This window comes from Bidens hawaiensis, unplaced genomic scaffold (genome assembly GCF_021521415.1).
Source record: "Bidens hawaiensis isolate Kalapana, Puna unplaced genomic scaffold, B.hawaiensis_p1.1 tig00069164_1, whole genome shotgun sequence".
Lineage (NCBI taxonomy): Eukaryota > Viridiplantae > Streptophyta > Magnoliopsida > Asterales > Asteraceae > Bidens > Bidens hawaiensis.
Genome location: NW_027506630.1, coordinates 1 through 21726, shown reverse-complemented (window position 1 = coordinate 21726; position 21726 = coordinate 1). Strand labels below are relative to the sequence as shown.

The 21726-nt window shown below is 38.8% G+C and overlaps 1 protein-coding gene and 2 pseudogenes across 3 annotated transcripts; 1 reads left to right on the top strand and 2 right to left on the bottom strand.

Annotated features, from left to right (window-relative positions):
- Nucleotides 1-12901: 12901 nt before the first annotated feature.
- LOC143618321 (2-methylene-furan-3-one reductase pseudogene) lies at nt 12902-13650 on the bottom strand (annotated as a pseudogene). The gene is made up of 2 exons (XR_013150987.1): nt 13423-13650; nt 12902-13119 (listed from the first exon to the last, which is right to left on the bottom strand). The product of XR_013150987.1 is annotated as a 2-methylene-furan-3-one reductase pseudogene (transcript).
- A 779-nt stretch (nt 13651-14429) lies between these two features.
- LOC143618320 (2-methylene-furan-3-one reductase-like) lies at nt 14430-15912 on the bottom strand (annotated as a pseudogene). Its single transcript, XR_013150986.1, has 4 exons — nt 15898-15912; nt 15360-15682; nt 15111-15270; nt 14430-14753 (listed from the first exon to the last, which is right to left on the bottom strand). The product of XR_013150986.1 is annotated as a 2-methylene-furan-3-one reductase-like (transcript).
- A 527-nt stretch (nt 15913-16439) lies between these two features.
- Nucleotides 16440-20689, top strand: LOC143618319 (replication protein A 70 kDa DNA-binding subunit A-like). The gene is made up of 14 exons (XM_077090581.1): nt 16440-16468; nt 16555-16629; nt 16714-16752; nt 18130-18289; nt 18382-18649; nt 18728-18827; nt 18926-19053; nt 19145-19235; nt 19321-19459; nt 19548-19717; nt 19794-19914; nt 20008-20196; nt 20273-20347; nt 20429-20689. Exons 1-14 carry the CDS (start codon nt 16440-16442, stop codon nt 20687-20689), a joined length of 1845 nt encoding a protein of 614 aa, XP_076946696.1.
- Nucleotides 20690-21726: the final 1037 nt, after the last annotated feature.

Sequence of the window (21726 nt, the reverse complement as noted above, 5' to 3'; positions counted from 1 at the left end):
ATTGGAGGTATAAAACATGAAATGGATGTATAAAAGTTAGAATTATATGAAATTATGGATCGTTTGGTTAGGTTAATTTCAGTTAATTAAGAATACGAAGGAAAACCGATTACTGATTGCTTAATTCGGTTTTCAGTTAATTCATGTTTGGTTTCGATTATTGTTCATCCTCTATTTATTGGTTACTCCTTCATTTGGGCTCGAGCCTGGGCCAAGGTTTTCGTGTTCTTAAATTCCACATTTGATAAATAACTGTTTCATCTCTAGTTTAGATTTTTCATGTTTATTTTTTACATTAATATGCCTGTTTATCAATATTAATAATAATTTGTTAAACAAGTAGTTTCTTTATTTTTTATTAACTATATATTAGTTATTTTTTTTCTACCCTTGGTACCAATAAGCTAATTTAATTAATGTAACAAACTTGTATTTTATAATTTTTTTAATCTGTTGATAAATTAAACCACATGGATCACATATTACAATAACACTTTGCACACTTTATCCTCATTATTTCACAAAGCAAGCCACACCATGTATTCATGTTGTTTAGAAAAAACCGTAACGATTAAATTGAAATCAAACCTTAAGGAATCGGGTATATAACTACCTTGCCGGTAACCCGGTGACTCTCAAGGTATGTGAAGAAGCGTGGATCGACTTACTTGTATTCGATCTACGTTCCTCGGGTATGAGTGTGCTATATCACCGATGATTTTCCGAGATACGAGTTCTTCCACCTACAAAACGAACAGCACCGTGAGCTTACCCCTCAGAAAGGGACAGAGGGGTCCTCTTTGGGGTAACCCTCCGGTGTGAGAATAAGATATTGCAGGAGAAGATAAGAATGTGAAAATGAGTAAAGGATTCAGAATATATTTCTTGCTTGACCCCAACTGTGGAGGTGGTGTGGTATTTATAGTATTAGGGTTTCCAATGATTGGGCTCAGACCCAATTAGGGCCTTTTTGGCCTCCTCCTATTGCTTCGCGCCACGTGTACTTAGGACACCTGGTGCTTTTTCATTGATTATTCTCTGACCAAGGTATTTTACCTGACCCATGTGCCATCACGTGGTGGCACATGGGTTTTGCTGAGTTGTCCACCCTTCATTGGCAGCTGTCAACACCAGCACATTCTTTATTCCTTAAAAGATACATTCTGGAAGGTTGTCTGATGAGTACAATCATGGTTGTCCTTATCCTGATTTGGATTAGACTATTGTCTCATTTGTTGTGTTGTCCTTTATGCGCCTATCCCGGGGATGCGCAAGGTCTTCTCTTTATTCTCACGCGCAGATGTTTCATGCCCAGATGTGATATGCGTGAGCATGTGATATGCGTGAGCATATGTGATATGCGTGAGCATATGTGATGCGTGAGCATATGTGATGCGTGAGCATATGTGATATGCGTGAGCATATGTGATATGCGCCACGCGCATAGGTTTTGGCTTTGTGTCTTCATGACATCCTGATTTCAAGCCTCTTGTCTATATCTTGTGGGTTGACCCGCCCCGCTCGATGTTAAGGCGGGTGCATACCCCTTCAAGCCCCCCCAGTCTAATGTGTGTCTTGTCTCGCGCGAGCGAGGTAAGATAGATATTAGACTTAATAGTTTGCTCTTTTAACAGGGTTTGTCTTTTCTTTTTCATTTCTCATATGTGCGTTGCGCGAAATTCTATCCCTTTGGTTAAAACGAATCGTCAATGCACGTGGTTGGTTGATGCTGACATGCATCAGAGATGGAGACGTTATGTGTCAGACCTTTCGCGTGCTCGAGGTGCTACAGTTGCCTTTCACGTCTCCTCATACAGTGTCAGGAACACGTGTCGCGCTTATGTTGGCCTACGCCTGCGCGTGGGGGCGCGTGAGCGTAGATCTGATTATTACTTGTTTCTCTCTCTCCACTGGGCCTATAAAACCAAACCTTTTGAACGGTTTTTTCTTCATCTCCATTGTCATTTTCAGAGCTTTTGCTTCTTCAATTTACATTCCGATTAAGAGCCTTTATCTTTGCTTCCAGATTTCCGTGCTTAAAGTAACCATATTGTTCGATTCGCAATTGTATGTCTGATAACCCAGACACCACAATTTCCCCTAGTAAAGGCCGTGTAAAATCAGTGGTTATGTCTACTTTGAAGAAGACCGGCAAGGGTAAACGGGTTGCCAAGGCCTCGTCGGAGGAGGGAGGGAAGAACAAGGCGGTGAAGAAATGGGATGAGATTCCCTGCAAGTTGAAACAATCTGACTTTGATAATCTCGTCGCCTCTCAGGGTTTTCTCCCTGAGTATGGCTGTCTGCTCCCGGCGACCGGGCAAACGGCGGCGGATCCTCCCGCCGGCTATATCTCTTTATACTCTCATTTTTTCACCCACTGTAATCTTCGTCTTCCAATGACGAGGTTTATAGGTGCGCTCCTCCAGTTTTACGGGATTCATATATCTCAGGTTCATCCCTGTGGACTAGTGCGCATGACTCATTTTGAGTTCATGTGCAAAGCTCAGCGCGAGGAGCCCACCCCTCGGCGCTTTCAATATTTTTATAAGCCGAAAATCCAAGATTCTTGGTTCTCATTCACACCGCGCAGTCAGAAGGTTAAGTGCTGCACTGTTTCCTTCAAAAGCCTTCATGACTGGGCTGAAAAATTCTTTTATATCAAGGCTGGTGTGATTCCCATCCGCATGACTATGCGCGCGATTACTTCCGCGCCCGCGGATGATGACGTTCTTAAGAATCCATCTGGCGCGTGGGTTAAGAAGTTATCTGCTGAACCATCCCCCGCCAGGAAAATTTGCGAGGAAGCGTTGGTGGGGGTTGGCATGAGCAAGAGGTGGATTGACAGCGGGACTGAGCCTGTCATCCATGTTGATGGCTCAGGTGGGTTGTTTGTTCATTGCATTAATTTTGCGCGAGTATAATTCGTTTTGCTGATATCACTTATCTTGTTTTATGCAGAAAGCAAGGAATACATCCACGCTGCCTATGACGAGCATACGGAAGGTGGCTCTGTCGCGCTGAGTGCTGGGGAAGTTGCTTTCCCTGATCGCTTCGATGATATGTTCATCCCTGTCGATTTAGAATTTTGTTTTGACAGCGATGCGCCTGGTAAGCCTTTGTATTTGTGCTTAGGCCCTTAGAGTACCAAATTTGGTTTTAACATTTCTGTTACGCGTATTGTAGATGTGCTCGCTAATTATGAGTTGGAGCTTGTGGAAGAGGAAGTGGAGGAGGAAGAAGCTGAAGCGCAAAAACTCAAGCGCAAGGCTAAAGGCAAAACTGGCGCAGGGGCCAGTAAAAAACAGAAAAAAGATGATGCCTCTGTTGCCCAGAATCTTCCTCCTACTCAGGCGAAGGGACTTGAGAAAACCAAGGGTTTTACTTCCAAGTTTTCCTCGTCTTCTTTGCCTCAAGGTGTGGGCAGTCCTCCCGTCCACACGAGGTATGGTGCCGCCACCTCGTCTCTGCGCGCGGCGGACAAGGGAAGCGGTGCTGTGCCTGCTGTTTCGTCTTCTCCAACAGGTATACTTTGTTTATTTTTTGTGGTTTTATGAGCTTGATTCTGATAGAGTCATTAATGAAGCTTTGTTCACTCAAATGTTTGTAGAGCCGGCAACGTTGGTGGCTCAACCTCAGGCGCAGCAAGGTGCCGAGGCTACGCCGAAGGTTGTTTTGAAGTCCCCTGTTTTACCCTCGAAAAGGGGGAAAATAGACTTCATGGCGATTTTTAATTCGCGGACTGCGGTGCGCCAAGGTATTTATTGCGCTTTGATTGTCTGATTTTTTCCTTTAGTTCAAGTCATGAATCATTTCTCCTTGTTGGTTTTTTAATAGGAATTATAGCTGGCACACAAGCTGCTGGTGGCACTGCTAGCGCTGGCGCCGTTAGTTCTGCTCCTGCTCCAACAAGTACTGAATCTCCTCTCATTGGGATCACTAAGGAGCAGGAGACTATTTTACGCGCTGATCTAACAGCGTCAAGACCTCCCTCACCTCCTCCTGCGCGCAGCCCTCCTCGTGAGACTATTTTTGATTTTTCCAAGTCGCAGGAGAAGAGACCTGTTATAGAGGATGATGAGGAGGTTAATTTTGAAGATTCTGATGGTGGCCGCGTAAGCCCTATTGCGCCACGAGATTTCGTGGCGCAGCCTTTTTCTCATGGGGCGGGCAGGAGCTCACCAGCTGGCGCTAACCTTTCTGCCGGTTCTCCGCAGGTATAAGTTTATTTTGCTCCGCTGTGTAGACTTCCAAATTAGTGTTTAGATAACTAAAACCTTTCTTTGCGTTGCTTTGTGTTTGTAGGGAGCCGATCACATATACCGCCCGAGCTGGAATATCACTGAAGAGAGCTCATTCCAATCCATGGGCGTATGTGAAGACTTTTGGGCTCACTCTGTTCCTCCAGCTGAAAGGAGGTTTCAAGAGGACCGCGCTCGCGTGGACTTGCTTAATGACCACCTTTTTGCTGGGTCTGCGTTCTTTGCTGCCTCCCAAGAGCTTCGCAATGATTATATAAAGGTACGTGATGCCCTTGCGGAGGCCAAGCAAAAGGCTAAGATTTCTGCTTGGAATCTTTCTGATGCCCGAGAGAGGGCTGAGAAACTCCAAGCAGAACTTAGCGAGAATCGGGCAAGTGCCAACGCTGCTTTTGTGAAGCGCGGGCTTGAGCTGCAAGCTGCGCGGGAGAAGCTGCAAGCGGCAGAGGCAGACGCGGCCAAGTACGCGCGTCGAGCGCGTGACCTGGAGCTGGAAGCAGAGGAGCGTGACCAAACTATTGTGCAGGTTAATACTGACAAATCTTTATTGGAGAGTGAGGTTGCGCGCCTGAAGAAAGAGCTCGATGCTGCGTGAGCGGAAAAGAATGAAGCCTTGGCGGCAGCGGCGTCTGACAAAGAAGAGCTAAAACAAGCCAAGGAAACTGTTGAGTTGTTAAACTCTCAGATCCCTGCTCTTGAGACGTCTGTTTCTTCCCTCGCGCAGGACCGTCAATGGCTGATTTCACAGGGTGTGACTCGTTGCGCTTATGCGATGAAATACTCAGACAAGTTTCAGACCCTTGTGATGGATTGTAATGCGGCGTCGCGCTTGGTGGGTCGAGCTGAAGGGTTTAAGGATGGTTATGAATATGGCATGCTAAAGAAGAATCCATCCGACTACCCTTATCAGCTCGACGTTGTCTGCGCTGACATGGCTGAGGTGGGGGAGAAGTACCTGAATACTCCAATTCCCATCCTTGAGCAGGTATTTTAACCTTAATGAGTTTACTTGACTTATTTTCATAATCTTTTGTACTCATACTGTTCCTTGTGACTTGCAGATAGCCGCGCTTGCTGACCAGCCTGATCTTGGCGCTTTAAAGAAATTACTTGATGAATGTGAAGGGACTGGTGGCAATGATGATGGCGCGGGCAACGCTACCTCTGCCAGCGGCTCTGGCGTGGCCAAAGGACCTACTCCTGACGCTATCATAATAGAAGACGACTATATTCAAGACGAACAGCTTGATTATGGTAAGTTTGGAGATGACGAGGAGCGGGCTGCGCTAGATGCTGAGGGAGGAAGTAATGATGAGGACGATGAAGAGGCTGATATTGATATAGAGACTTGAAAAGCCCTTATTGTTTTTTTTTGTATTTGTAGTTTTTACCTCATCATTTGTAAATTTGTAAACTTCTATGTTTGTGGAATGAAATTTTGTTTTTCCCTTATTCGCATCTTGCGCATTCCCAATTCGTCTCTTTATATTGCATGTTTGTGCTCGTTGAATATAAGGTATGCTTACACATTGAAACTTGGACAAGGCTGTAAGGAAATTATTTTATTTAATCCTTAATAGTTGTCATATTTCAAGTTATTTTGCAATATTCTGAATATGCTGACACGTGCCTTAGCATTTCATTGTTCCTCTTTTGCGCGACGTTATCGTGCATTTATTATAGGGAATTATGAATGAGTTTTTTAGCCTTTACGTGTCAGTATGTGTTACTCTGCTTATATCCATTATAATCCCATGCGCGGCCCCGACCTGAGACCTTAACAACTATGCTTTGGCATGTGCTTTGCCTTAGTTGTGCTTAGGTATTTTTATGGTCCAGCTGCGCAATACGTAGGATGGATGCTATGAGTAATTTGAGCTAAGGCTCATATTATTGGGCTAAGGCCCTGAGCTAAGGCTCATATTATTGGGCTAAGGCCCTGACGTTTTAGAGTTAAAACTCGTTAACGCGTTTGAGCTTGAAGCTTGCGCATGTATGTTTTACTTCGTTTTATTTTTAGTTTGATGTCAATACAATGTTGTCATATTGCTAAAAATTAATAAAGGGAAGTGTGAAACATGTATGCAAAAGGTAATAAAACGCATATTAAGAGAAAATAGCGCGTATCATTATTCATAATGGCTTAAAAAGCCTTGATTACAAACTTGACAACTTTTACATGAAACATTTTCTAAGTTGTGCTGCGTTCCATGTGCGCGGGATCTTCTTTCCATTTAAATCTTTTAAAGCGTATGCGCCTTTTCCCAATTCTTCTGAGACTTGATAAGGTCCCTCCCAGTTGGGAGACATCTTTCCCGGGGGTATTGCGCGACTAGCTTCATTGTTTCGAAGGACAAAATCATTCTTCTTGAAGTGGCATTCTTTCACGCGCTGATTGTAATATTTTTCTAGTTTTTTCTTGTATTTGGCTTCACTGATGATAGCCGCCTCTCTGCGCCCTTCAAGTAAATTGAGATCTAACCTCCTTTCTTGATCATTATCCGTCTTACTCATCATGAGCACTCTATAGGATGGGCATCCAATTTCTGCTGGAATCATAGCCTCCGTTCTATAGGTTAGGCTGAATGGGGACTCGCCATTGCTGGTTTTGCTTAATGTCCTGTGCGCCCACAGGACATTAGGTAACTCCTCGACCCATGCATGGGACTCTCCCTCCAACCTTTTCTTCAGCCCATTCAGCAAGCTCTGGTTCGCGCGTTCCACTTGGCCATTCCCTTGAGGGTGGTATACTGAAGTGAAGACCTGGTTGATGCGCAATTCCTTGAGCCAACTGGATATCTTCCTGTCAGTGAATTGTTTGCCATTGTCGCTCACGATTTCCATGGGCAGGCCAAAACGGCATATGATGTGGCTCCAAATAAATTGCTTCATTGCCTCGGCTGTGATTTTTGCCAGTGGCTTGGCTTCAACCCATTTTGTGAAATAGTCTACTGCCACTACCAAAAACTTTACTCGCCCTGGCGCTTGCGGCAAGGGACCCACAATATCGATTGCCCACTTGTGGAAAGGCCATGCAGAGGTCACCGGAATCAAGTTGTTCTTTGGTCGCATGGTATTTGGCGCATAGCTCTGACACGCTTTGCATTTTTGGATCTTTTTTAACGCGTCCAAGTACATGCCTGGCCAATAGTAACCTGCGTTCATTGCCTTGGCGACCACCATGCGCGGGCCAGCATGTATTCCACAGATTCCTTCGTGTATCTCTCTGATCACATGGCTTGCTTCCTCAGCGTCTAGGCATTTCAAGAGTGGTCCAAGATAAGAGCGTCGATATAACGTACCATCGAGCAGTTCGTAGTTCTGCGACTTGTGTCTTATCTTCCTCGCCTGTGCGCGATCGTCTGGTACCTTTCCCTCCTTCAAGAATTCCATTATTGGAGTTATCCATGATGAAGGTGTTGTATGAATTACAAGAACAGACTTCGCTCCCACTGACGGGTTGCTCATTACTTCCACCCTGACATCTTTGCCAAAATGATCGAAGCTGGTTGATGCCATTTTGCTTAGCGCGTCGGCAGACTTATTTTCACTGCGCGGAATGTGTATGATTCTGAAAAAGTCAAATTGTTCGGTGAGTTTCTTCGCCTGCTCTAGATACAGAGGCATGGTGTTCTCCTTGGCATCATAAAGGCCATTGAGTTGTGCTGCTACCAGGTATGAATCTACATGAGCCTCTAGCTTTTTAACTCCGAACTTGCGCGCGATGCGCAAACCAGCCAGCAGGGCTTCATACTCAGCTTCATTGTTGGTGCTCTTGAAATCCAACCTGATTGCGTAAGTATACTCATGATTTTCTGGATCCACCAGTTTGAGGCCTGCGCTGGACCCTTCGTTGTTTGAAGCTCCATCAGTGAATAATCTCCAAACGTTTTCTTCATTATTGGCTTGCGGGGGGTCTACTTCGCGCTGAGCCTCTTCGACTTTTCCTTCAGGGATTTCTGCGATGAAATCAGCTAAGACTTGTCCCTTGATTGCTGGACGGGGCTTATAGGTGATCGTGTGCTCCCCTAATTCCAGCGCCCATTTTGTCAGCCTTCCTGAGAGCGCGGGACGTCGCAAGACTTGCTGGATGTTGTAATCAGTCAGGACTTCAATAGGATGACCATTGAAATATCTGTGAAGCTTGCGCGACGCATGCGTTAGTGATAAAACTAACTTTTCTATGATGGTGTAGCGCGTCTCAGGATCTGTCAGCACCCGACTTACATAATAAATTGGTGTTTGGATTCCCTTGCGATCCACCAATAATACTGCGCCAATGGCGCGCTCTCCTGCTGACAGGTACAACGTTAAAGTTTCACCAGGTAGTGGAGCTGTGAGCGCAGGCAGATTTATCAGACATTCCTTTATCTCATTGAAAGCTTGCTCGGCCTCAGGCGTCCACTTGAATTGGCTTTTCTTTAAGCAATTTCTCAATGTGTTAATGAATGTGGTTGATTTGCTTGCATGGTTTGCTATAAACCTGTTAATTGATACCAATCTACCATTCAACTTTTGAACTTCCTTCATGGTGGATGGTGAGGGCATGCCGAGGATAGCCTCCACCTTTTCTGGGTTCACCTTGAAACCATCCTTGGTGACCATTACGCCGAGAAATTTCCCTTCTTCCACACCGAATGTGCATTTGCTCGGGTTGAGCTTCATGTTTACTTCCTTTAGGCGCCGAAGGGTTTCTTCGATGTCTTTGAGCATTTGTTTTTCCTCCCTGCTTTTAATCACCAAATCATCCACGTAGACTTCTAAGTTTTTTCCAATCTGCTCGTTGAAAATTGCGTCCATGAGTCTTTGGTAAGTGGCTCCTGCATTCTTCAAACCAAAGGGCATTTTTGTGTAACAGAAAACACCCTTGTCAGTTCTGAAAGCAGTCTTGTCTTCATCCTGTGGTGCCATTTGAATTTGGTGATAGCCCTTATAGGCATCCAGGAAACATTTGAGCTTAAATGGCACCACAGAGTCCACTTTCATGTCAATGTTTGGGAGGGGGTAACAATCTTTTGGACACGCCTTGTTGAGGTCCTTGAAATCAATACACATTCTCCATGACCCATTGCTCTTCCTTACCATCACAGGATTGGCTACCCATGTTTGGTATCGTATTGGGCGAATGATATTCGCGCTCAGTAGATCTTCTACTTGCTCATTCATGGCCTTTGCCTTCTCGTCTCCCGTGACTCTTTTCTTTTGAGCAATTGGCTCTACAGAGTTGAATGTGTTGAGAGAGTGCTGCGCCAGGTCTCGCGGAACCCCAGTCATATCAGAATGTTGCCACGCGAAGACTGACATATACGTTGTGAGCAATCTTTTCATTCTCACTCTTGTGTCATCTGATATCCTAGCTCCGATTGTGATTGTCTGTTCTGGGAATTTTGGGTTGAGAATCCATTCCTCTGGCGCGTTGTTTGCCACTGGAAGCTTCATTCTCCCTTCTCGAGGTATACTTGTTACTGCGCATAAATGATCTCGATACACAAATGTTACTCCTGTTGGTGTTGGGAACCCCAACGCGCCATGCGCTGGTGACGGTATGGCGTTGAATTGGGCAATCGTTCCTCTACCCAAGATCATACTATGGCATGAAGTGGTGGGCAAGACCAGGAAGTTGACAATTTCAGCTCGCTTGTGCTTCTCATCCCCCATAGTTAGTTCGAATTGTATCTGACCTAGGGGGTGAATAATTTCGTTTGAGACACCCGAGATTGGTGCACTCACAACTTCGAGCCTTGCTTGGTCTTCTGGATCCAACTTCCTGAAACATTGCTCATACATGATGTCTGACTCACTACCGGTGTCCACCAGGACTCTTGACACCTCATAATGAGCGATGTGTGCAGTGATGACTAGAGGACTGCTGATAGACGGGCCTCCTCTGATTCTTGGAAAGATTACTTGTTGCTCGCGTCAATCCCCTTGGATTTGCGCGTTTCTCTTCCTCGATCTTTGCCCTTGCTTTCCTCCTTCAGCTACACAGATTCTTTTGAATTTTTTACTGGCTGAGGCTCCGTCTGGTTGTTCATTCTCTGGTCTTGGATTTTTTACCAGGTGAGCCAACTTGCCTGATTTCACATCCTTTTCGATTGCATCCTTCAAATGATGGCATGCATCGGTGTTTTGCCCTGTGGATTTGTGAAATTCACAATATTTGCCACTGTTCGGTGGTCCCTTATGGAGTAATGGCCTGGGGCTTTTAAACTGGACATTCTCTGTGCTTAACACTTGCGAAGGCGTTTTGGTGAGGGGAGTCCATATTCTTGGTAGAGGTCTGTTAGGCTCTCTGCCACCTTCCTTCTTGTCACCTTCTCCGCGATTAAGAATGTCTTTTTGGGGTGGGGGTGAACTTTGTTGCGCTTGCTTTTCTGCGGGAGAATAATTGGTTTGTTGCAACCTGGACCATACGGAGTTTTGTTTGCCCCTCCTTTCATTGTTGCGTGGTGCTTCTGTTCGATGCCCTTTATCTCTTGCTCTGTCTTGGGCAATTTGTTTTTCATTTCGCGCGAAGACTCGCGATGCTTCCATAAGCTTAGCCCAAGTGGTTGGCATGCCTTCTCTGCTCACGAGAGCTCTGCGGAGTTGATCACTGCGCGCACCTTGTATAAAGGCCACGTGCAAGAGTTGGTCAGTGATGCCTCCAATTGCAAGAGATTCCTGATTGAAACGAGTTATGTAGTCTTCAATGGTTTCATCATTTCTGCGTACGCAGTGCATGATGTCATCGGGGTCGCGCGTGTCTCTGCGCTGCTGTATAAAGTGAGCCTGGAACTTTTCCAATAGCTCTTCGAACCCATCGATTTGTCCTGTCGGCAAGCTTTCGAACCAGACACGCGCTGCACCCGTGAGGCAGCGAGCAAACATGTGACACCATGTTGGCATCGTCCAGCTTTCTAAGTTTCCAGTGTTATAAAAACCTTGTAAGAAATCATCTGGATCTGTTGTACCATCGTACTTGCCTAAACCACTTGGCATCTTGGTTTTGTGTTGAATGGGAGCCTTCGCAATGCGCTCAGTGAATTTTGAATGTTTTACCAAGATGGCTGGCCTATATGGTGTGGTTACGCCCACTTGCGCTTTCGCTTGTGGGTTGTATGGTGTGTATAAATCCATATCAGCTTTGGCTCCAGGTGCTATGTGCATGTGTGCCCGAAGCTGTGAACCTCCTGCATGAGTATCTCGCGTCTTCTTCATGCTGTGCACCTCTTCCTCATCACTAATATTAGCTTGTTCGGTGTGAACAGAATGACCGTCTTCCAGCGCGCACTTCTTTTTTGCTGTTCCCTGAATGGTTTGTTTATCAAATGCGAGCCTTTGTGTTAAATCGGCTAACTTTTTGTGTTTTACCAACTCATTGTATTTGTCCATTAGACGCCGTTGTTCGTTTATGAGCCATTCTTTAGGGTCATTGGTTTCAACTTCCGGGTCCATTGGTCCTTTTTGTTTTGTACAAGTCAGATTTTGGAACGTGAGATCGTCTGGAGAAGTTTCAGTTTGATCATGAGGTGTTGTGTTGAAGGGATGGTTACTGGTGGTGCGCGCAGTGTCACGCGACGCCCTTAGAACCTGATGTCCCTCATTAACATCCTCAACCTCATTATCCTCCAGAACTTGATCGTTGTTTTGAACACCGGAAACCATGGTGAAGATTTTCAGAGAGAAAATTGATGCAGTAGTGGTTTTGTTGCCGTTGTAACAGGTGATGGCGCCAATGAAGAAGCGTGGATCGACTTACTTGTATTCGATCTACGTTCCTCGGGTATGAGTGTGCTATATCACCGATGATTTTCCGAGATACGAGTTCTTCCACCTACAAAACGAACAGCACCGTGAGCTTACCCCTCAGAAAGGGACAGAGGGGTCCTCTTTGGGGTAACCCTCCGGTGTGAGAATAAGATATTGCAGGAGAAGATAAGAATGTGAAAATGAGTAAAGGATTCAGAATATATTTCTTGCTTGACCCCAACTGTGGAGGTGGTGTGGTATTTATAGTATTAGGGTTTCCAATGATTGGGCTCAGACCCAATTAGGGCCTTTTTGGCCTCCTCCTATTGCTTCGCGCCACGTGTACTTAGGACACCTGGTGCTTTTTCATTGATTATTCTCTGACCAAGGTATTTTACCTGACCCATGTGCCATCACGTGGTGGCACATGGGTTTTGCTGAGTTGTCCACCCTTCATTGGCAGCTGTCAACATCAGCACATTCTTTATTCCTTAAAAGATACCTTCTGGAAGGTTGTCTGATGAGTACAATCATGGTTGTCCTTATCCTGATTTGGATTAGACTATTGTCTCATTTGTTGTGTTGTCCTTTATGCGCCTATCCCGGGGATGCGCAAGGTCTTCTCTTTATTCTCACGCGCAGATGTTTCATGCGCAGATATGATATGCGTGAGCATGTGATATGCGTAAGCATATGTAATATGCGTGAGCATATGTGATATGCGCCACGCGCAGATGTGATATGCGTGAGCATATGTGATGCGTGAGCATATGTGATATGCGTGAGCATATGTGATATGCGCCACGCGCATAGGTTTTGGCTTTGTGTCTTCATGACATCCTGATTTCAAGCCTCTTGTCTATATCTTGTGGGTTGACCCGCCCCGCTCGATGTTAAGGCGGGTGCATACCCCTTCAGTATGCATAAGCTTCATTAACTTTGTCAAAAGAGAATGGACTTTTAGGGTCAAATAACACTTTGATCTTTCCACTTTCTAGGTAAGGGCTTAGTTTTTTCAAAAAGGTACCACTAGATGTGAGAACGAAGTAGAACCCCGGTGTTGGAATTGGTCCGGTTATAAACACTGCAACACCAGTTTCATTAACAACCTTCACCGCTCTCTCCGGTTGTCCTACAACATTGTATCATCCTTGTACTTCAACAAACAATAGTACATAAATAATTAAATAGTTGTTTCGACTATGATTTTAAATCTACATCATTTTAGTAATAATATAATTTTTTTAAATGAAATCTTTTACAAGGTTTCATGAGTTAAATGATTTTTGGGCTTAGGCTTTGGCAATGATCAAATAGAATGGGGTGGCCCAAAACACATTTTTAAAATACCTTTTTAAATAAATAAAAAGTATTTAAACTAAAACATACACCGAATATATCCACTTTTAATTAACCTTTTTGGTATTATTCTTACCAATTGCATCATACACAACGTCATATTTATCCGGTAGATCTTCAACATTCTCTTTCGTGTAGTCGATTGCTACATCGGCCCCTAGACTCTTAAGCAACTCGAGTTTTCCGGTACTAGATGTGGCTGCTACTTTTGAAGCACCAAACACATGCTTTGCAAGCTGTATTAACAAAAAGTGTGAAAATAATACAAACATATATGTTATCTTGTTTGTTTTCTAGTAAAAGCTTAATATGATGGGGGAATAAATATATCATGTGAAAATGACTCAAATCATTGTAAAGATAACATATTATATTTTCTACAAACACTATAAGACATATTCAATCAACACTGCAAACTATATTTAAGTTTGGGCCAAAACCGGCTTCTAAACCGACCCAACCATAGGTCTGTATAACAATTCGTGTTGAATTACTAAATACTCCGTAATAAGCAAACCTAAATCCAAAACTGAGCAGCAGCAATCACGTGAACTAACACGAGTGAGGCCCCGAGTACATACAAGGAATGTACTTTATAAAGCTACAAATATATGGTGGAAGCCGATACATACAAGGAATGTGGGTGGCACAGTCGGTTTCTATTTCCTTCGGAGTGACACCCCGAGTCTTTAGAGAGGTGCATTTTGCTTTTCTTGTTATTTTTGTCGGGGTTTTTTTAATACGAAGTTAATTTGAAGTATAGCATTATAAGATTTATGTAAAACATCCATAAATTGTTAAATGTAATACATGTATACAAACATGTAAATGTGCTCTCTCATTATGTTTTATAAACACTGCACACAAGTGATACAACTACTTGTAGTAGTTTATTAGTTTTGGTATATAAAATTACTTTTGTGGTAAGAAAGACTCATTTCTATAAAATAAAAAGTATAGGCCAAAGATAATATATAGCAACATTTATAAAGCATGAGATTATAAAACAGAAACCACATTTATCAAATATTATAACCAACACTCTTTGCACACCATATTATTATTCCAACTATTTCACAAAGCAACCCATGCTATTTTAATGGTGTTCGAATAAACCATACGTTGGAATCCGAATCAAACCTTAAGGAATCGGGTGTATAACTACCTTCCCGGTAGCCCGGCTGGTCTCAAGGTAAGCATAAGCTTCCTTAACTTGGTCAAATGGGAATGGACTTTTAGGGTCAATTATCACTTTGATCTTTCCACTTTCAAGATAAGGGTTTAGTTTCGTCAAAATGGATCCATCAGATGTGAGAACAAAGCCGAACCCAGGTGGTGGAATTGGTCCGGTTATAGACACCGTGGCACCAGTTTCGTTAACCGCCTTCACTGCTTTCTCCGGGAGTCCTACAACATTATATCATCCTTGTAAGTGAACAAGCAAACATATCTTTATGAATCCTAAATATGTTGTTTTCGGTAATGGTTTTTTTTCCCTAAAAGACATTCTTAAAATAAATAATTAGTGTTTAAACATGATTAAAGTTTGTTTATTTTTTATTTAAAGATGCTTTCACTCATTATTTGCCAGTCTTAACAACCATGAGACACATCAAGTTGATTGAAATGGATTTACATTTTAGAATATTGGTAACAATCCCATTTTTTTTATTTAACTTGTTTGTCATAAACTAAATCAAAAACCGAATATACCATGATAAGTAAATGAGCCAAAATTGTCGACGTGTCTAATAATATACTTACCAATTGCATCATAGACAACGTCATATTTATCTGGTAGATCTTCAAAATTTTCTTTCGTGTAGTCGATTGCTACATCGGCACCTAGACTCTTAAGCAACTCGAGTTTTCCAGTACTAGATGTGGCTGCTACTTTTGAAGCACCAAACACATGTTTCGCAAGCTGTATGATCAACAACTTATGGCTATGATTAGCTAACAACTTATGCATTCTGTTAATATAATATACACAGTCTTAACGAATTAAAATACCTGAATTACGAACGATCCAACTCCACCAGCACCATTCAACACAAGGATTGTTTTGCCTTCACTAAACTTAGCCCTTTCTAGACCTTCATAAGCGGTCTCAATTGCGAGAGGCAAAGCGGCAGCTTGTACAAAATCCAGATTCTTTGATTTTAATGCTAATAGTTTTTCTTCAACAGCTGTGTACTCAGCTAATGTTCCAAGTTGTTTGGTCCATCAAGAGCCTTCTCATTTATATCTCCATATACTTCATCTCCTTCTTTAAGTGTTTTTACTTGACTTCCAACCTTCACAACGACGCCCGAGACGTCGTATCCTGGAGTAATCTGTCATAATAAAAATATAATTAAGAGAACTACAAATGAAACGTAATCAAATCATATCATCTAATTATGTTAGAGATCTAGTCAACTAGAGATAATTACAATTGATTAGAAAGTTCACCTAATTAAAAGCAATTATCATCTATAAATACTATTAAAGTAGGACACAATTTCCACATGGCACAATTCTAGGGTGTTCAAATAGGATGCCACCTCACCTCTATGTCATCCATTTCCTTACTTAATCATTCCAACTCAGCAATTAAACCACATTTAACCCATTAACCCATATTAGCTTAATTTCTCGCGGGTCTTCATTATCCATTAACCCATTAACCCATAAATTCAAATACTGTATTTAAGTCTAAATTCTTCTGCTTACACTTTTCACAAACCCTAATGGCCGCTCTTAGCCTCTTATTTCTGCTTAATATTTCCGGTCCAAGGTAAACTACAATAAATTAATTTCCGGCAACCTTATTAATTTTTCGGTTATTCTTTCTTATAAGTTTTATATGTTTATTTTCAGATATAACTGATTTCAAAAAATCAGTTTAGGTTGGTGACATGATACACGGTCATGAAGGTGATATGTGGACGTTTTAAGTTTTTCCGGTAAGTGTTGCCGGTTTATTTTTCCTATCATGTTTATAACGATGATTTTTTTATATTTGTTTCAATACTTCATTTAACTTTGTTAATTAATCAAAATATGAACTTTCATGATTAATAGAAGTTTCTTTCTCTTTTCCGGAATACCATGGCCATTCTTACAATATCGTTTTTCCGGTAACACCTTTTAAATTTTCCTTCTTTTTAATTATTGTTTAAAACTCCATAATTATATATATTAATTGTCTAATTTATTATTTCAGGATATTATTCGACTCATCTATACTAATATCGCTTTTGCGGTATACCATGGTCATTATGACAATATCGTTTTCCCGGTAACACCTTTTTAATTTTTTGTTTTTTAATTATTGTTTAAAAGTCCATAATATAATTATTAATTTTCATTTTTATTATTTCAGGTTATTGTTCGACTCATCTATACTATTATCGCTTTTCCGGTATACCATGGCTATTCTGAGAATATCGTTTTTCCGGGTAACACGTTTTATATTTTCCGTTTTATAATTATTTTTTAAAAGTCCACAATATAATGATTAATTCTCATTTTTATTATTTCAGGTTGTTATTCGACTCATCTATACTAATATCACTATTGATGAAGACCGAAGTATTTGTATTTTTATTAAACATTCATGTATAGATTTAATTTATTCATGTATTACAATATTTCAATTTCATATATCATAATTAAAAGTTAATAGTATTTGTTTTCGTTTTTGATAATAAATTTTACACCATTAACTATTTCATTAATTCTAATTATTTAGTATGACTTTCCTAATTTGTTGACATAACCGAATTCGGTTTTATACGTTGACTTTCCTCAATTAATTATTTCCTAAATTTTGTCACTACCATCTATAATAAAATTCTAATTATAGAATTTAAACCCTAATAAAATAATATTATACATTGACTTTCCTCAATTAAGTATTTCCTAATTTGTAATTATAACGAAATAAAAATTAAATTAAAATTAAGTTAAAATTATTACTCTTTTTTCAAATTTAATCATAAATCTATAAATAATAAATTCCATAATTCAAATCATAATAATTTATTTAAAGTTAAATGTTCTTAATCTATAAATAATAATACATAATACGGACTAACAACTTTACCAATTATAAATAAGTAAATCAGGTTATAGAATGTATCTATTGTATCTGTATACATTTTTGGTATATGATTTGAATTATAATTTTAATTTATAATAAATATCAATATTAATTGTTTGACTAACAAGTTTCCTTTGTATTCGTTTAATATACCGTCAAAAATGAATTGTTTCCTATTTAACATATTTTCTTTTTTTTGTTTCTAACTAACAATTCAAGGACATTAATTCCTAAAATCAATTCCACGAAACATCATAAGTTAGTCAAAACTGATTCAAATTACATTAATTCTCATTCTCTGTTTAAACTTATATTATTCTATGCAATTCAAATTTTACATATTATTTAATATATTTTATTTGATTTAAACAATATATGTGAAATCAAGTTTAAATTTAGTCCAAAACACATTAGTCAAAATAATAATGTCCTTGAATTGTTATATCATGCCAAGAATTATATTTTCCCATTATTCGAAATCCTTTCTATTTATATTCAATTTAACATAAATAACTCAATAATTTACACTATATATTCGTTCATTTATTAAGCTTTCTAATCACCTAGAACAATTATAACCTCCATTGTTTTTCTTCATACAAGTTAATGTCAGTTTTCTTTTAATATTTTTTGATTTATCTTTCACATTTTTCATTCATTATACGTTACTAATTCATTGTGTTCTTATTTCTTAAGGTCAATGGAGTCCCAGAAGTTTACTATGTTACACGAGATTGATGTTCTTAGATCTACTCCATCTACCATTAAGGTAACAGTGTTGAAGGTTTGGAGTGTCAAGGATAACATTAAACCTAATGAAGATTTCCTGATTGAGATGGTTTTTATGGATGAATCGGTAATGTTTAGTTTTACCATTTATGTTTATTATTTTTTTGTCCTTTTTTGTTATATTTCCTAATTTGTTGTTTGTTTTTTTAAAAAATCCAGGGTAGCCGAATGCAGTCTACAGTATTTAAACAAGATATATTCCGTTTTAAACGTTATTTAAACGAGAATCCTACACTAACTATAGTCAACCCTAGCCTTGGATCTAATGCGTCTAATTACAAGGTTATCGACTGCCCTAATAAGTTAGTGTTAAACTCCAGTACCCATGTTAATCCTTGTAGCCAGTTTGATGGTCCTACATTCGGTTTTAAGTTTTACTCATTCAAGTCAGTTATTTATAAAGAGATCCCGTTGAAAGCAACTATAGGTAGTATTTAAGTAGTTTATTTATTTTTATTTATTAACATTTTTTGTAATTCTAATTCTTTAATCCCATGTCTTCCAGACATAACTGGACATGTTGTTCATGTTTTTAAAGATAACAATTCTAATCTGAGAGATGTAAAAAGAAATGCAAGATTAACTATGGAGGTTTCTGATATCAGGTAGATGTATTTCATTAATTTATATGTCAGTTTGTATTAATATTTCTTAATTGTGAAACACTATAAAATTTTTGTTATAATATTTGTGATTTTTACAGCGGTGACAGTGTTTACGTTACTCTTTGGGGTGATTACGTATCACAGTTCTCTAAGTATGTTGTTGACCATTTTGATGAATCACATATGATTATTCTCATGCAATTTGGTGGAGTTAAATACCATAAAGGTTTGCTTTTTATTTTTAATATCTAATTAATTTTTATTGGAGACTTTCTTATTTTAATATCATAATGACTATCTTGTGTTTAAATTTTTAGAGAAACCGTATGTGTCTAATTCCTACGGTTCTGATGTTACTCGTGTGTTCCTCAATGATAGTATTTCTGAGATTGAAGATTATAAAACACGGTAATATTATTAATATATCTCTTTATTTGTTTATTCAATAATTATTTCCTTTGCATTTCTAAATCCTTATAAATTTGTTTTGCAGTTTGTTTGAATTTTTAGAGTTCAATGTTGATGGTGTTGTTTGTAGGCCGATTCCTGTAAAGTTGATGTCTACTCTTGATGAAGAGTTTCTGATGGCTACATCATTTTTCAATATTTGTGAAATTTGCACTATATTGCAGGTATATTTTTATAATAATATCTAATTATAATTTATATCTTTTAACATAACGTTATGTTATCTTTTTTTATTGATTTATTTCAGCAAAGAGTATTATAGTACTCGGGACCATAAAGGCGGTTTGTCCGGATTCAAAATGGTACTATGTCGGTTGCAATAGTTGTAGTCGTAAGGTGATCGTGACTGTGGTGGAAGGCGAAGATGTTTATGAATGCAAGAATCAGAGATGTAACACTTTGAGTGTTACACCTACTCCTAGGTATATTTTATATTGTATATGTAATATTTTTTAATAATAAATGTTGCTATGTTGTTGATTAAAAAAAATATTTCAGGTTTAAGATTAAGCTAAGAGTTCAAGATGGCAGTGGTGTTGTTTCGTTGACCCTTTTTGATCGGGATGCCAAACTTATTATCAACAAAACAACATCTGAATTGCTTGCTACTAAAGATGAGGTTATGTTTTTATGTATTCATATTCTACTGCTTAATGTTTTATTTATATAAAACACTGTTTATGTAACACATGTTTATATTATAAATTTTTAGGATGATGTTGGGCATAGTGGATTTCCCACGGAGTTGAACTGTTTGTTAGAAAAGAAGTTTTCTTTTAAAGTTGAGATTGCCGATTTCAATTTTAGGAATAATGTTGAGGTATACGGTATATCAAAGCTAACAGACGATCAAGAAATAATTTATGCTATTGAGAAAAGACTAATGCCTGAGTTTATAGTGGTAAATTCATATGACTTTAACTTGTATCAACTACATTATTGCGTTATGTTTTAATTATTTTTATTATATTTTGTAGCCTTCTGATTCTGGATCCCTAACTTTTGGAAATTCTTTAACTGATCTTCAGTCTACAAATTCTGCTTCTTTAAAAGTTTTTTCCACTTCTATATACTTTACATTATTTGAGATTTTTGGTTTGTTTTTATATTGTTTACACCTTATTTTTTGACAGATTTCTGAGTTTGGGGATAACAAGACTCCAGTTTCTTATCGTTTGGTTGATGATGAAGTGAATGAGATCAAAATGTCAAGTAGTGATTCAGATGACAAACTGAAGCGTAAGCTTGTGGATGTTTTTGAGGGTGATCAACCATCGGGATTTTCTTCTACTAAGTCTAAGATAAGCGATGTTCAAGATGATTATGAGTTGGTTAGCGTTGTTGGATCAAGCAAGGACGGTGTTAAATTTCTTACTCCGAAGGTCGAGAAGTGACTTGAAGACTTCATTTTGGTGGTGTTTTTGAAGACTTCAAGATTTTATTTTATTTACGTTTTAGTAATTAATAATAAATACACCTGAGTGTGTTCGGTGTTATTTATATTTTAAGACTTCATTTTGGTGGTGTTTTTGAAGACTTTAAGTTTCGGTTTTGCTTTTATTTACATACATTTCATATTTATGATGGTTGTTTTTAATTTCTTGAATTTATCCTTTAACTTATTTTGTCTTTTTTTGTTTATTGCAACTCATATATTTTAGTTTTAATTTTATTATTTTACGTTTTTAAAAATTTATTATTTAAATTTTGGATTACATAATTCAATATTGACTATAACAAATGTATTCAATATAGACTTAAAATAATATAATTAAATTCTACAAATATTAAAGTTTAAGATAAGATCAATATAAATACCATAGATATGATATCTAGGTTATAATATTATATTCCAAGATTAAAAAATAATGTTTATATTTTCAAGAAACCCGTTTACCATTTTTTTACCCGGGTTAAACTGACTTTTGCTTTGATTTATAACCAATTTTAAATTCTTTTTACTCTATTTCAACTATCCGATTAATATCAAAAAAAACTTTTCGATTTTCTTCCGTGTTTTGAAGGTAAGTTGGTTACTTAAACCCTAATTATTGTTTGATTTTATTCCCAAACACTCTATATTAATAGATTTTTGTTGATTAGTACACATATTTGTTCATCATTTACTTGAATTTCATATTTGTTTTTATTAATGTATAGATAATTACCAATAATACTGATTAATCAGATGATTTATCCTGCATTAGCCGTGTTTAATCAACCATTCGTTGAACATATGGTCAGTATCTACAAGTTAAAAGTTGTCGTTATTATAATGTTCTTCAAATTTTTAGGTTAATCTATGTTAATTTACTTTCTGTTGTATTTTATAGAAAATTCCCAAAGATTATTTTAAGCTTCTTTTCCCTCATGAGTCTCTCACGAGACCGTTAAGATTACACATCTAAATCAAGAGTGGAGTGTTGATATT